Below are 14,574 nucleotides of genomic sequence, written 5' to 3'. Positions count from 1 at the left end.
CCGGTCCTGCAGATTTGCTTTATTCAACATCAAGAAGATCAGGCCCTTTCTTTCGGAACATGCTTCAGAACTCCTTGTTCAAGCTCTTGTTCTGTCCAGGCTGGACTATTGCAATGCTCTCTTGGCAGGTCTTCCAGCCAGTTCTATCAAACCTTTACAATTAATGCAGAACGCGGGAGCAAGATCAATTTTTAACGAGCCGAAAAGAACGTCACACCTCTGTTTATCAGTTTTCACTGGCTACCAAAAACTGCTCTCATAAAATTCAAGGCATTAATGTTTGCCTACAAAACCACCACTGGCTCTGCACCCCTTTACCTAAATTCATTACTTCAGACTTATGTGCCCTCTAGAAGCTTGCGTTCTGCAAGTGAATGGCGCTTTATTGTGCCATCCCAAAGAGGCACAAAATCACTTTCTCAGACTTTTAAATTAAATGTTCCCTCCTGGTGGAATGACCTGCCCAACTCAGTCCGAGCAGCTGAGTTCTTAGCCATCTTCAAAAATCAGCTAAAAACACATCTCTTCCATCTTTATTTGACCCTCTAACTCTAGCACTCTCTATTCTAATTCTATTCTTTATAAAAAAAAACTTGCCCCTTTTAGACTTGCACTCTATTTACTTACTAACTGCTTGTTTCCTTAAAAAAGAAAAACTAAAACTAAAACCTCTCTAATCTTTTTGCATTCTATCTATTCGTTTTATTTTTATTTATTATACAATTATAATTCTGACATTCTGACTTCTGATTAACAAAAGCAAAACAAGGCCTCTAACACTAGCTTGCTCTATTCTTTTTCTATACTACCTGTTTTCTTTTTTTATTTATTATACAATTATAATTCTGACATTCTGACTTCTGATTAACAAAAGCAAAACAAGGCCTCTAACACTAGCTTGCTCTATTCTTTTTCTATACTACCTGTTTTCTTTTTTTATTTATTATACAATTATAATTCTGACATTCTGACTTCTGATTAACAAAAGCAAAACAAGGCCTCTAACACTAGCTTGCTCTATTCTTTTTCTATACTACCTGTTTTCTTTTTTTATTTATTATACAATTATAATTCTGACATTCTGACTTCTGATTAACAAAAGCAAAACAAGGCCTCTAACACTAGCTTGCTCTATTCTTTTTCTATACTACCTGTTTTCTTTTTTTATTTATTATATGATTAAAAAATCTTTATATGAAAAAAAACCCTTGCTACATGTTCTGCATTAAGCTAACTGAGACTTGTTATAGCACTTGCATATCATTGCTCTTTTGTTCATTTTGATTGCTTGGATAAAAGCGTCTGCTAAATGTCTAAATGTAAATATGATGATATGTAATAATATTGTTTGGTGGCTGACTAAATACTTTTTTTCCCCACTGTATATATATTCTAAAATAATTCTATGTTTTCTATAATTTAAATTCCTTTTTCTAATTTGGGTAATGGTATTTTGACATATCTTTGTTGTGACATAAAAAAATATAAGCCCATTAAAATTACAAAAAATTATTACAGAAAAAAAAAATCCTTAAATTACTCATGCATATGCTGTTGAATTGTTTGAATTGTCTGGAGCTTATAAATAAACACAAAGGAAATAAGGAACAAGAGTGCAAGCTACCTTTTCCCATGTACTCAGTGACAATGTAAATTGGCTCCTCAGACACTACAGCATACAGGGGCACCAGCTTGTCATGCCGAAGCTTCTTCATGATCTGGGCCTCCTGCAGGAAGGCTTCAGGAGACATGGTGCCCGGCTTCAGTGTCTTTATAGCTACTTTAGTCGTGCCATTCCATGTACCTAGAAAAAGAAAGAAAAAATGAGAGTGCAAAAGAAAGCATTGACAGTATTTTTCCACAAATGAGAATTTGAAAACCTCCACTGCATTCAGCCTTTATCTTCAGAAACATTTGTTGAAACGGCTGAATGTTCAGACAATTCAAAGACTAAAAAACACTGTGTGCAATCTGGGTACTAATTCAGAAGAAGCAGAACTGAAGTGTTAATTCTTAAAATTGACAAAAATTTTTACAAGTGAACAAAGGTAAAACAAAAATCCAGAGTAAATAGTCTACGTATTTGAGAAATATCAGAAAGGAGGTAGGCAGAATCAGTGAAGAAAAATGGGAAAATCAAGAGTTTAAAGTAAACAAGCTTTGTGGATTCTAGTGACACTACTATCAGCTGTTTGGACTCTCATTCTAATGGTACCCATTCACTACAGAAGATCTATTGGTGAGCAAGTGATGTAGTGGTAAAGGAACTCCTGTTTTGAGGAAGAAACAAACTCAGCTACATTTTTTATGGCCTGAGGATGAGTACATTTTCAACAAATGTTTATTTTTGGGTGAACTATCCCTTTAAGAAATTAAAAAAAAACAAGTGAAGAATGTCACTTTGCCAGTCCTGGACAGACCGTTTTGAGAAAACAGTTTAAACGGCAATGACACAGATTGCCAGCTGATGACAAATCCGTTATGTGGAACTGATAATAATATCAGTTATTATGCATGTTGAAACAAACATACACGCACAATAAGTAAAATTCCCAACATTGTTTCCTATGATGTGGCATGCTGGAGCTTGCAGTGTGACAAGATTTAAGAGCAGTGATGAAATACAAAGTATTGTAATAAACCACACCACTCTCTAGTACGTAAACACTTAAGTCCTGTGGTGCATTGGCGAAAACAACAGATATAAATGAAATTCATAGTAGAGGAGAGTGGGTTAAGATGTGTCAGTGGGCATCTTAACAAATTGGTGGCTGACTAAATACTTTTTTCCCCACTGTATATATATTCTAAAATAATTCTGTGTTTTCTATAATTTAAATTCCTTTTTCTAATTTGGGTAATGGTATTTTGACATATCTTTGTTGTGACATAAAAAAAATATAAGCCCATTAAAATTACAAAAAATTATTACAGAAAAAAAAAATCCTTAAATTACTCATGCATATGCTGTTGAATTGTTTGAATTGTCTGGAGCTTATAAATAAACACAAAGGAAATAAGGAACAAGAGTGCAAGCTACCTTTTCCCATGTACTCAGTGACAATGTAAATTGGCTCCTCAGACACTACAGCATACAGGGGCACCAGCTTGTCATGCCGAAGCTTCTTCATGATCTGGGCCTCCTGCAGGAAGGCTTCAGGAGACATGGTGCCCGGCTTCAGTGTCTTTATAGCTACTTTAGTCGTGCCATTCCATGTACCTAGAAAAAGAAAGAAAAAATGAGAGTGCAAAAGAAAGCATTGACAGTGTTTTTCCACAAATGAGAATTTGAAAACCTCCACTGCATTCAGCCTTTATCTTCAGAAACATTTGTTGAAACGGCTGAATGTTCAGACAATTCAAAGACTAAAAAACACTGTGTGCAATCTGGGTACTAATTCAGAAGAAGCAGAACTGAAGTGTTAATTCTTAAAATTGACAAAAAAATTTACAAGTGAACAAAGGTAAAACAAAAATCCAGAGTAAATAGTCTACGTATTTGAGAAATATCAGAAAGGAGGTAGGCAAAATCAGTGAAGAAAAATGGGAAAATCAAGAGTTTAAAGTAAACAAGCTTTGTGGATTCTAGTGACACTACTATCAGCTGTTTGGACTCTCATTCTAATGGTACCCATTCACTACAGAAGATCTATTGGTGAGCAAGTGATGTAGTGGTAAAAAACCTGTTTTGAGGAAGAAACAAACTCAGCTACATTTTTTATGGCCTGAGGATGAGTACATTTTCAACAAATGTTTATTTTTGGGTGAACTATCCCTTTAAGAAATAAAAAAAAAACAAGTGAAGAATGTCACTTTGCCAGTCCTGGACAGACCGTTTTGAGAAAACAGTTTAAACGGCAATGACACAGATTGCCAGCTGATGACAAATCCGTTATGTGGAACTGATAATAATATAAGTTATTATGCATGTTGAAACAAACATACACGCACAATAAGTAAAATTCCCAACATTGTTTCCTATGATGTGGCATGCTGGAGCTTGCAGTGTGACAAGATTTAAGAGCAGTGATGAAATACAAAGTATTGTAATAAACCACACCACTCTCTAGTACGTAAACACTTAAGTCCATTGGCGAAAACAACAGATATAAATGAAATTCATAGTAGAGGAGAGTGGGTTAAGATGTGTCAGTGGGCATCTTAATATGCTGTTCTTTTGAACTTTCTCTTTACCAAAGAATCCTGAAAAAAGGTACCATGGTTTCAACAAAAATACACAACTATTTTTAATATCGATAAAAATAACAAATGATTCTTTAGCACCAAATCAACATATTATGGTTCCTGAAGGATCATGTGACCCTGAAGTCTGAAGTAATGACTGCTGCAAATTCAGCTTTGCCAAGTTACATTTTAAGCTAGCTAACCAATCAGAGCCCATCGCCTATTTCTGAGGGCAGGGCTTCATAAAAACAGGAAAAGATCAGCTCGTTCTCAGAGAAGGAGCAGAGTTGTGTGAAATAAAGGTAAATTATGAGAAAAATAATGTTGAGATAGATAGATAGATAGATAGATAGATAGATAAAACTTACTAACCCCAAACTTTTGAATGAAACTAAAAATATTTAGTGTTATTTTAACAGTTTAAAGTCAATCAGATGCTTTTCCTAGGGGTGTTCACAACAAAGAATGTGCTTTTATGTTCAGAAACAACTGGATGGAGTGCAACAGATTTTAAGAGCAAAATGTGTTTTTAAAATCAAGTGTATTTTTAAAACAACAAAAACAGCGTTGGGCTTTGTGGAGGCCAGTCAAGCTCTTCCACATTAAACTCGGTAAACCATTTCTATATGGACCTCTCGTTGTACATGGTGCATTGTTAAGCTAGAGCTGAATAGGGACACCTTGTTTTACTGTAAATGTTTGTCTAAGGAGATTGTATGGCTGTATGATTGATTTTATGGACCTGCTACCAATGAGTATAGCTGAAAAAGCCAAACCCTTTGATTAGAACTGTGTCTGTACACTTTTTGCCATGTAGTTTATGCCAAGTAATCCTGCTTTGAGATTTCAACCACTGAGGTAAACATAACATTGGGTTGATGGCTTGACAAAAACCACAATTAAAAGAATCTGACGGTTTTTCTTTGTGGGGACTGACATCAGCTACAACAACAGCACTGTGGCAGGATGCTCACGTAACGACTCATAAGATCAAAGAGGTGTCGATGTCAAAAGCCCTCTCAGACGTTCTCCTGTGGAAACTAGGCCAAGATTAACTGACAGTCTGAGTGAACAGGGACACGTTTCTCACAGCAGATGTCAGGCACCTGTTAGTGCTAGTCACAGTGAGACCCCTAAGCTTCAAATCACCACCCTGCCATCTCCACATGACTGGTATTCAGGACCTCTGTCCATTTGAACTGAAAGAAGGTACAAGAAAATATTGTTTGAACTGAATGTGCTAACCTGTGTAATGCTTCACCAGCTTCTGTAGAGTGTCAAACTGAGCTCTTGTGGTGATGTAATAGCCTCCGTTGTCAAGCTTTCGGATTTTGTAGTGTTTCACGTTGTCTCCCTTCATCTCATCCCAGTCCCGTATTGAAAGAGAGTAAGCCCCTGCCAGGAGGAGAGGGAGGAATGGATTCAAAATATTTCTGCTTTGGTTTGTTTTTGAGTACAAGTGCTGTGCACGTCTTAAGGCAGATAGCGATTCACTTACCTTTAGTGGTCTCACTTTCTCTGGCCAAAAAAGTGCCCCGCTGGTTTCCGGGAACCAGTAGCAGTCGCTCAGCATCTTTACGACCCATTTTGCCAAAGTACCATCTGTGAGATAAAAATAAATGAAAATAAACACTTGCCCAGCCATGTTAAAGCCGAGTTTGTGGAACATACAAAAGGCAGCCTGATGACAACTCAACTAGTATAAAAAAGCCAGCAAAAAAAACATATATATATATACACACATATACACAAAATAAAAAACAAAAAACACCAACCATGGATTATTTCAGTACACACTACCATTAATAAGTTTGGGGTCGGTACAACATTTAAGTCTCTAATGCTACATTAATTTGGCCAAAAATATGGTACAAACAGTAATATTGTGAAGTATGCGTATGCTCGCGGGCGCGAATTAACAATCACAAACGGCTGCATTCGAGTCTTCAAGGCATTTTAGGATACAACATCGTCAAGTAAGTAACTTTAACAAATGTTACAGTATTCACTTTCTCTGGCCAAAAAAGTGCCCCGCTGGTTTCCGGGAACCAGTAGCAGTCGCTCAGCATCTTTACGACCCATTTTGCCAAAGTACCATCTGTGAGATAAAAATAAATGAAAATAAACACTTGCCCAGCCATGTTAAAGCCGAGTTTGTGGAACATACAAAAGGCAGCCTGATGACAACTCAACTAGTATAAAAAAGCCAGCAAAAAAAACATATATATATATACACACATATACACAAAATAAAAAACAAAAAACACCAACCATGGATTATTTCAGTACACACTACCATTAATAAGTTTGGGGTCGGTACAACATTTAAGTCTCTAATGCTACATTAATTTGGCCAAAAATATGGTACAAACAGTAATATTGTGAAGTATGCGTATGCTCGCGGGCGCGAATTAACAATCACAAACGGCTGCATTCGAGTCTTCAAGGCATTTTAGGATACAACATCGTCAAGTAAGTAACTTTAACAAATGTTACAGTATTCACTGTAGTTGTCCGCTAGTAAAAACATAGTTTTATCAGTCATTATCATCCATTGTTTTGCGGTTACTACATTTCAGTGGTTCAGGAGGCGCTGGCTGGTGTGACTGAGTGGAGGTGGGACTAATTTGCATATTCATAGATCCGCGTATAGTAAATGAGGCAAGGGTGTAGAGTTACATTCAAGCTATTTTAAGGTATGAGAAAATTATTTTCACAAGAAAAAACATTTAAATGTCATTTTGATGTTCAAAGATAAGTTTTAAGGGATAAAATATTTGACTACAGGGGGACTTTAATTAAATGTTTTAAATTTCTGTCAAAAAAAATAAATAAATAAAAAGTAGCGTTACTGACTCCGAACTTTTGAACAGACTTGTATCTTGAAGTGTATATGAAGGATTTCAAATTCGTTATCTTGATATTTTTCCTAAAGCGGTAAAAAAATAATTAAGGCATATTTCCACACTATTTTTACTAAATGAATAGTGAAGAATGATATTTAATCATGTTCATTCATTTGAATTTCTATGAACCGATAAAGATATCTTTGCTACAACATTATATATACCGGTATATGAAAAAAGACACACAAAGACTTTTACAAACAAATCAGAACCGACTATTTTAACCCAGAAAATATATTTATAAAAATCTTTTATGAATGAATATGGTGATGAAATACTGGCTACATTTAAAGGACATTTTTGTCAAGTCAAAAACTGACTCAAAACTGTAAAACTAAACACTGCTATTTTTCAAATGTTCTGCAAATGTTTTCTAACCAAAGAATAAAAGCAAATGCTTGTACACTCTAGTATAACAGAAAAAAAGGAGGAAAAGAACAAGAGTAATAATGTGTGAGAGGGAGTAACACTGAAAGAGAAACAGACAAAGTTTGTATCTGAAAAAGAGAGAGGCTTTTGTCTCGCAGTCACGCGTTTGTTGGTGTGTTTGTCAGCACCAGCGCTCTGGGGGAACGTGTGACCGGCCATCACGCTCTCTTAATTATGGCGTGAAGGGATGAGATGATTGGATAAGCACAGGAGGAGAGGAGTTACTTACTCTTCCGCTTGGATGGAGTCTGCAGGGGCAACGTAATTGCTGGGAATGTAGCCTTTCTGCCCCGTGTTGATGGAACGAGCCTCCCACCAGTCTCCTTCTCTGTGGGCCGAAGCAAAAGACACAACAGTGTTATCAGGTTCAAGTCCTTCACTGCAAACTGAAAACAATTTAGCAACAAGCGTCTGCAGGCCGTGTTATCAACAAATTAAAAATGCAGGGAAGTGAAGGAATTTGAGGTGTATGATTAAAACGTCAGGGTCATTAAATTGGGAAAAATTTGAGCTGTGAGCATTTACTGAAAGCTAAACCTGGCTGGTGGATGAACAGATGGCCCATTATAGAAACGCATTAACCCAGACAGATTTCGCCCTTGATGAACTTGGAATACAATGATGGATTAAAAAAGGAAATAAATAAATAAATAAATATATCCCACCAAATGTAAATTCTTGTAGCTGGATTATCTTTCACATACATATATACTCAAAATATGTCGCCCCGGAGTGGATATGGGCGTACGAGAAGCTGAGGAACTCACGTGTTGTTGATGATCTGAAATCTATCGCCTTTCTTGAAGGAGAGGTCATCTGACGTCCTGGCTTCATAATCATATAAGGCCACAAAGAAAGTTACACCGCCTGCAAGAAAAATCAATTCGGGTTGTGTAAAGACGCAAATCACAGGCTCAGACAAGCAATACTATAATAGTACGCTAATAGCTAGTTAGTTGCTCCCAAGTAACTTAATTTTTCATTCGAAATTGTGGCATCAGATGCTATTTCAGCCACATAATAGAGTTTAGTTAAGCATTTATAGACATGCTGAATGACGTGTCTATTGATTTTTGTTCCCGGCTCGGTCGTCTCTGTAGTCAGTTATCATTAGCCGGCTTGCTCTTTGTCTTCACTACATCAACAATGGGATTTTCACCAGCATGGGTTATGGATGGCAGAGCTGAGATGGTTTTGAGTGGGAGGGAGGACAAAAGGAGCAGGTTGGATTAAACCTAAGTAGGCCCCCGAGACCAGATTATCCATTAGTGAAGAACAGAGGGTCGACCCGCTGATTACATCCGCTATGCCACACACACACAGATCTGTCAAGTCAAGAAGTCTAACAGGTATGACGTGTGTTTCTTCTGTTTAGCTAATAAATTGGATCAGGTTTGAACCTGTTGGTAAAGTGTCAACGATGAGTAATTAGGGTTGTTGCAATAGCAAAACTGTAGTCGATACCGCTACCTGTAAAATTTCTCTACATCAGAAACTTCTCTATAGCAACTACAATACACAGTAATTGCAAATATAAATATATATAAAAAACATTAACACTATTGTATTTATGTAACCTTATATTAAAAAAAAAATATGTTGGTAATTATATATAATTAGAGAGAGTAAAGTGTACATATGTGTGTGTGTGTGTGTGTGTGTGTGTGAGAGAGACACACATCAAAGATTATAGCATCTAACAAAATAATAAAAAATACTAAATTAAATTCAAACAAATTGAATGTAGTCTCAAAGTACCTCAGTTACGTAAACATGGCATATTTTTGCCAAGTGATAAAGTCATCAGGCAGCAATAAAGAACAAAGAAATAACAGTAACCAGCAGTTTTCTCGTTTATTTTGTCAATCTTGTTGATCAATATCAACATAATAGATAAGATAGAAAATAGATTTTCCCTCTAGAGACAATTTCCATCAGGCCACACTGGATTTAGCATTTAAGCAAAGGCTATCAGATCAAATGTTGCCTGAAAAAGCAGATTCGTGAACAGCATTTGCCCTGTGACAAAACACGATGTGATAATTACACTATTTATAACCCAACTGAATAAAAACTGTGCCGTTCACAGAGAACACACAAAGATCTAATTATTTGGCTTTTCTACTGTAGACACATATCGCATTTATACCCAGCCTCTTAGCGTTAGGGAGAGATAGACTTGGTATCAAGAGATCTCTTCACAGCACTGCCTGAAGCAGAACAGAGAAATTACCACTGAACAAAGAGGAATAAATCACATTAGTTCCCCTCACATTTATTTAGGCCTACTACAACTGCAGTTTGTAATTCTGATTTAATGAAACATACTGGATATATTGTTTTAGAGTTCTCATTTACATAACATCTGGCTTCCATGAACTCTATCTTTCCATAAAAGTGCTTACATACGCAAACAAAACAACAAACACAACCTTTATCCTCATGATGACCCTGAGCTATTGAATCTGCTAGGAAGCTATAGATGCCATATTTGATTTGACATGAATAAAAATAAGGTAGTGAGGGATATATATATATATATATACACTTTACATACACTTTGCAGTATCTGCAAAATGTTAGTTGTTTTACCAAAATCAAAGGGATCATACAAAATACTCATACGCAAAGGTTCAAATGGTCACTGATGCTCCAGAAGGAAAAACAATTTTTTTCTTATTTTGCCCAAATATCATATTTTTTCATTTAGCACTGCCCATCAGAAGCTACAGAAGATACTTACAGGTTTCCCAGAAGAAAAAATAAGTTCAATTTACCCTGATCTTCAAATTCATCTTAATGCATCGTGCTTCCTTCTGGAGGATCAGTGAGTGTTTGAAACTTTTGTAATAGTTGTGTATGAGTCCATCAGCTGTATTCAGAGGCCAACACTTTTTCACACCACTGTATATATATATATATATATAGTTATTTATTTATATTTATATTTATATTTATATTTATCCTTCACGTATTTTGTATATAGCTCTAGGGCTCACAAAATCTGGAATGGAGAAATGTCAAGATCCATGAGGTCAGATCTGGTATCAGGCATCTGATATGGTTTCTTAGGAATTCTTGTTTCCTTAGAAAAACTACTTCAGAGGTACAGACAGAGCTCTTATCGCTCGTCCACTCACCTGTGACGGCACCAGGGAAGGGGTTGCTCACAGCAACAGTGGAGAAGGAAGAGGAGGCGGCTCCACCGAAGGGTGTGATGACAGAAGAGGAGCCACCAAACGGAGTGAGCCCAGTTGTGCGGCTGTTGTAGTTGTTGGTGGGGCCCTTCAGGGCAGGTGACTGGCCCATCTGAGTGGGGTCTGGTCCATAGAGACCCATGTGTGACCCAGGGGTGGGATTGGTGGGATCTGGTCGGTACTTCTGTGTAGGACCCTTGTCTTCTTTACTCTTGACACAGCCCATAGTCAAGCCTGTGGAAAGATGAGTTAATATTTACCAGCTCTCAAGGCATTTTTGCAAAAGGAATGCAATCTTGACCTATCACAGCAATTGCAACACTTTATGGCTACAATCAAATTAATGTAAAACAAATCACACCAGACTGTTGAGATTCCCTGAGAGAGACTCTTTGACTTGGTTATTGCACACAATGGACCCTTTTCATAGACTCTGATGTGATGACGCATTTCCACGTTATTAACATGATCAAGAAACATTTCATATTATTATCAATGTTGAAAGGAGTTACTACTTAACTTTTTTTGTTAAACTGTGATACTTTTAAGGATTCTATAATAAATAGAAAGTTCAAAGGAAATGCATTTATTTGAAATAGAGCTGCAACAACTAATCGATAACAATAAGTAATCAACAAAGAATTTGATTAGTGCACAGAAAACATTTGCCGAACGTTTGCCGAAAACATCATGTCACTTTACAGCAATGAATAATGCATTTCTATGGACAAAATCAATAGAGCATACAGCAGAGGAGTTTTCTCAGCGCGTAAGTTGCTTTTCACATTTGTATCTTTATCTGTAAATGACAGAAAGCCACACAATTATTTCCATTTTGCTTGCAGACCAATCATGAAAGCTAGCGGGTCTCCGTAACTTCACAGTCTTCACTGAATGAGCACTGACTTAAAACATTTTGATAAAATATTTCTTGTTAGACATTAAACATAGGTTTAAAATTCTACATGCAACACAAGTAATTGTATTTTTAAGAGAGCAGTAACAGTAAAGAGACTTAAAGGCAGTCATGGATGTAAAAATAATGTAATTACTATTGCTATTACCATGTTCGTATACTATTACTAATGTAATTACTAATTAGTATGTTCAGATGAGTGTGTCTTCCACCTACCAGTTAACATTTAGTCTGTGTTTTTGTTTTAATTTAGTGAATTTGTAAGCAAGTCGTTTTTTTTTTGTTCGTTTGTTTTGTTTTAAGGGGGAAGCCGTGGCCTAATGGTTAGAGAGTCGGACTCATAACCCAAAGGTTGTGGGTTCGGGTCTTGTACCGGACAGCAACAGTGGAGAAGGAAGAGGAGGCGGCTCCACCGAAGGGTGTGATGACAGAAGAGGAGCCACCAAACGGAGTGAGCCCAGTTGTGCGGCTGTTGTAGTTGTTGGTGGGGCCCTTCAGGGCAGGTGACTGGCCCATCTGAGTGGGGTCTGGTCCATAGAGACCCATGTGTGACCCAGGGGTGGGATTGGTGGGATCTGGTCGGTACTTCTGTGTAGGACCCTTGTCTTCTTTACTCTTGACACAGCCCATAGTCAAGCCTGTGGAAAGATGAGTTAATATTTACCAGCTCTCAAGGCATTTTTGCAAAAGGAATGCAATCTTGACCTATCACAGCAATTGCAACACTTTATGGCTACAATCAAATTAATGTAAAACAAATCACACCAGACTGTTGAGATTCCCTGAGAGAGACTCTTTGACTTGGTTATTGCACACAATGGACCCTTTTCATAGACTCTGATGTGATGACGCATTTCCACGTTATTAACATGATCAAGAAACATTTCATATTATTATCAATGTTGAAAGGAGTTACTACTTAACTTTTTTTGTTAAACTGTGATACTTTTAAGGATTCTATAATAAATAGAAAGTTCAAAGGAAATGCATTTATTTGAAATAGAGCTGCAACAACTAATCGATAACAATAAGTAATCAACAAAGAATTTGATTAGTGCACAGAAAACATTTGCCGAACGTTTGCCGAAAACATCATGTCACTTTACAGCAATGAATAATGCATTTCTATGGACAAAATCAATAGAGCATACAGCAGAGGAGTTTTCTCAGCGCGTAAGTTGCTTTTCACATTTGTATCTTTATCTGTAAATGACAGAAAGCCACACAATTATTTCCATTTTGCTTGCAGACCAATCATGAAAGCTAGCGGGTCTCCGTAACTTCACAGTCTTCACTGAATGAGCACTGACTTAAAACATTTTGATAAAATATTTCTTGTTAGACATTAAACATAGGTTTAAAATTCTACATGCAACACAAGTAATTGTATTTTTAAGAGAGCAGTAACAGTAAAGAGACTTAAAGGCAGTCATGGATGTAAAAATAATGTAATTACTATTGCTATTACCATGTTCGTATACTATTACTAATGTAATTACTAATTAGTATGTTCAGATGAGTGTGTCTTCCACCTACCAGTTAACATTTAGTCTGTGTTTTTGTTTTAATTTAGTGAATTTGTAAGCAAGTCTTTTTTTTTTGTTATAGAATGTTTATATTTAACCCTTTTTTTGCACATAATGTATATAGTCTACATAGATACTTTCACTATATTTGTTTACATAGCCTTCAAATTGCAAATTGTTTGGAGGACAGAATTGGGCAGCATGTGGAATAACATTTTTAATAACGAATTAAAATTAATTGTTTTTATAATAAAATGTTCAACCCTCTACATTGCGAGTAAATCACTCGCATATGCGACTAAATCTTACCCTGGGCGGCTAAATAATATCTAACATTAGCCATTGGCTAATCAATTCTTAGATTTTACACGCCAGTATGTGTGTGAGACGCGTTCAACACAGATTTTCACTCGATAAACACGCTGACTGAGCGCTTGAGAGTTTCGCTCTCCGTCAAGCGATCTGTACTATTTGGATGCGCTCAATGGATCATGTCATGTACTCAATGGATGCGCAGTATGTAGCACGCAGAGCACCTGTATTTGACGTACCGTAAACTAGTGTGAAGGCGCACGACTCGCCGTCGCTTTACTGATAGCGCTGTGTTTCTCACACATGCAAAGAGAGAGAGCTAGAGTCTTGCATACCACGCTGAATCGACGCGCTACATGTAAGCCATATTCTTTGTTGTATTTTCCTGTCAAAATGGGCGGAGCTAATGCGCCAACAGCTCTCATTGGCTGGCGCTCATCTATTACTGTCCCTGTTTTGATTTCAGCAAATCAGTTCGAGCGAACGCTGACAACGTGATTAATATTCATGAACCCAGCAGATAATAGTAGTAGCTTTTAATAATAATTACTATTACCTATGACCAACAATATCTGAAACACCACCACCAGTCCTAAGTTCAGTTAAAATGACAAATATGCATTCATTCAAGTTTTAGTTCTAATCACTAGTTCGATCATTAAATAGTGCTTAATTATCATAATATAATGCTTGATTGGCTGAAGTTAAGAGTGCACATTCAGTTATTTAAGAAGCTGTTCCATTTTACAAAGATAAGCTGATTGGGTGGAATCATATGTGTGTGTGTGTACCTACTTAACCATATTATGGGGACAAGTTTGTACCCAAAAGTGAGCAAAACCTGACAAAATCGGCAAAAACCATTTGTGAATGTCCTCATTTGAAAACTGTTATAAAAATAAAGTAAAACGTTTTTTTTTACTTTTGAAATTGTAAAAATGCAGAAAGTTTTCTAGGGGTGGGTTTAGGTTAAAAAGTGTATAACTATCTGTATATAAAAACAAATCGGTGTCTATGTAATGTCCCCATTTAGATAGCTAAGTAAACGCGCGCGTGCGTGTGTGCGTGTGTAAAATAGTATATCAGTCTGGCGAGTAAACAAA

General features: G+C 36.6%; 1 protein-coding gene across 1 annotated transcript in view; it reads right to left on the bottom strand.

Moving 5' to 3' along the window:
• LOC107558136 (tyrosine-protein kinase yes-like) overlaps positions 1 to 10,975 on the bottom strand; it is a 19,109-nt gene extending 8,134 nt beyond the window's left edge. Inside the window, exons 1-6 of the mRNA XM_016241763.1 lie at positions 10,661 to 10,975; positions 8,288 to 8,387; positions 7,750 to 7,848; positions 5,684 to 5,787; positions 5,431 to 5,580; positions 3,041 to 3,301 (exon numbers count right to left, since the gene is read on the bottom strand). Of these exons, the coding sequence (XP_016097249.1) occupies positions 3,041 to 3,301; positions 5,431 to 5,580; positions 5,684 to 5,787; positions 7,750 to 7,848; positions 8,288 to 8,387; positions 10,661 to 10,943 (997 nt within the window). The 5' untranslated portion in view covers positions 10,944 to 10,975. The remainder of the gene's footprint in view (positions 1 to 3,040; positions 3,302 to 5,430; positions 5,581 to 5,683; positions 5,788 to 7,749; positions 7,849 to 8,287; positions 8,388 to 10,660) is intronic.
• Positions 10,976 to 14,574: the final 3,599 nt, after the last annotated feature.

The sequence above is a fragment of the Sinocyclocheilus grahami genome, unplaced genomic scaffold (genome assembly GCF_001515645.1).
Source record: "Sinocyclocheilus grahami isolate Dianchi unplaced genomic scaffold, SAMN03320097.WGS_v1.1 scaffold21.1, whole genome shotgun sequence".
Lineage (NCBI taxonomy): Eukaryota > Metazoa > Chordata > Actinopteri > Cypriniformes > Cyprinidae > Sinocyclocheilus > Sinocyclocheilus grahami.
This window is presented reverse-complemented; position numbering and strand designations above follow the sequence as displayed.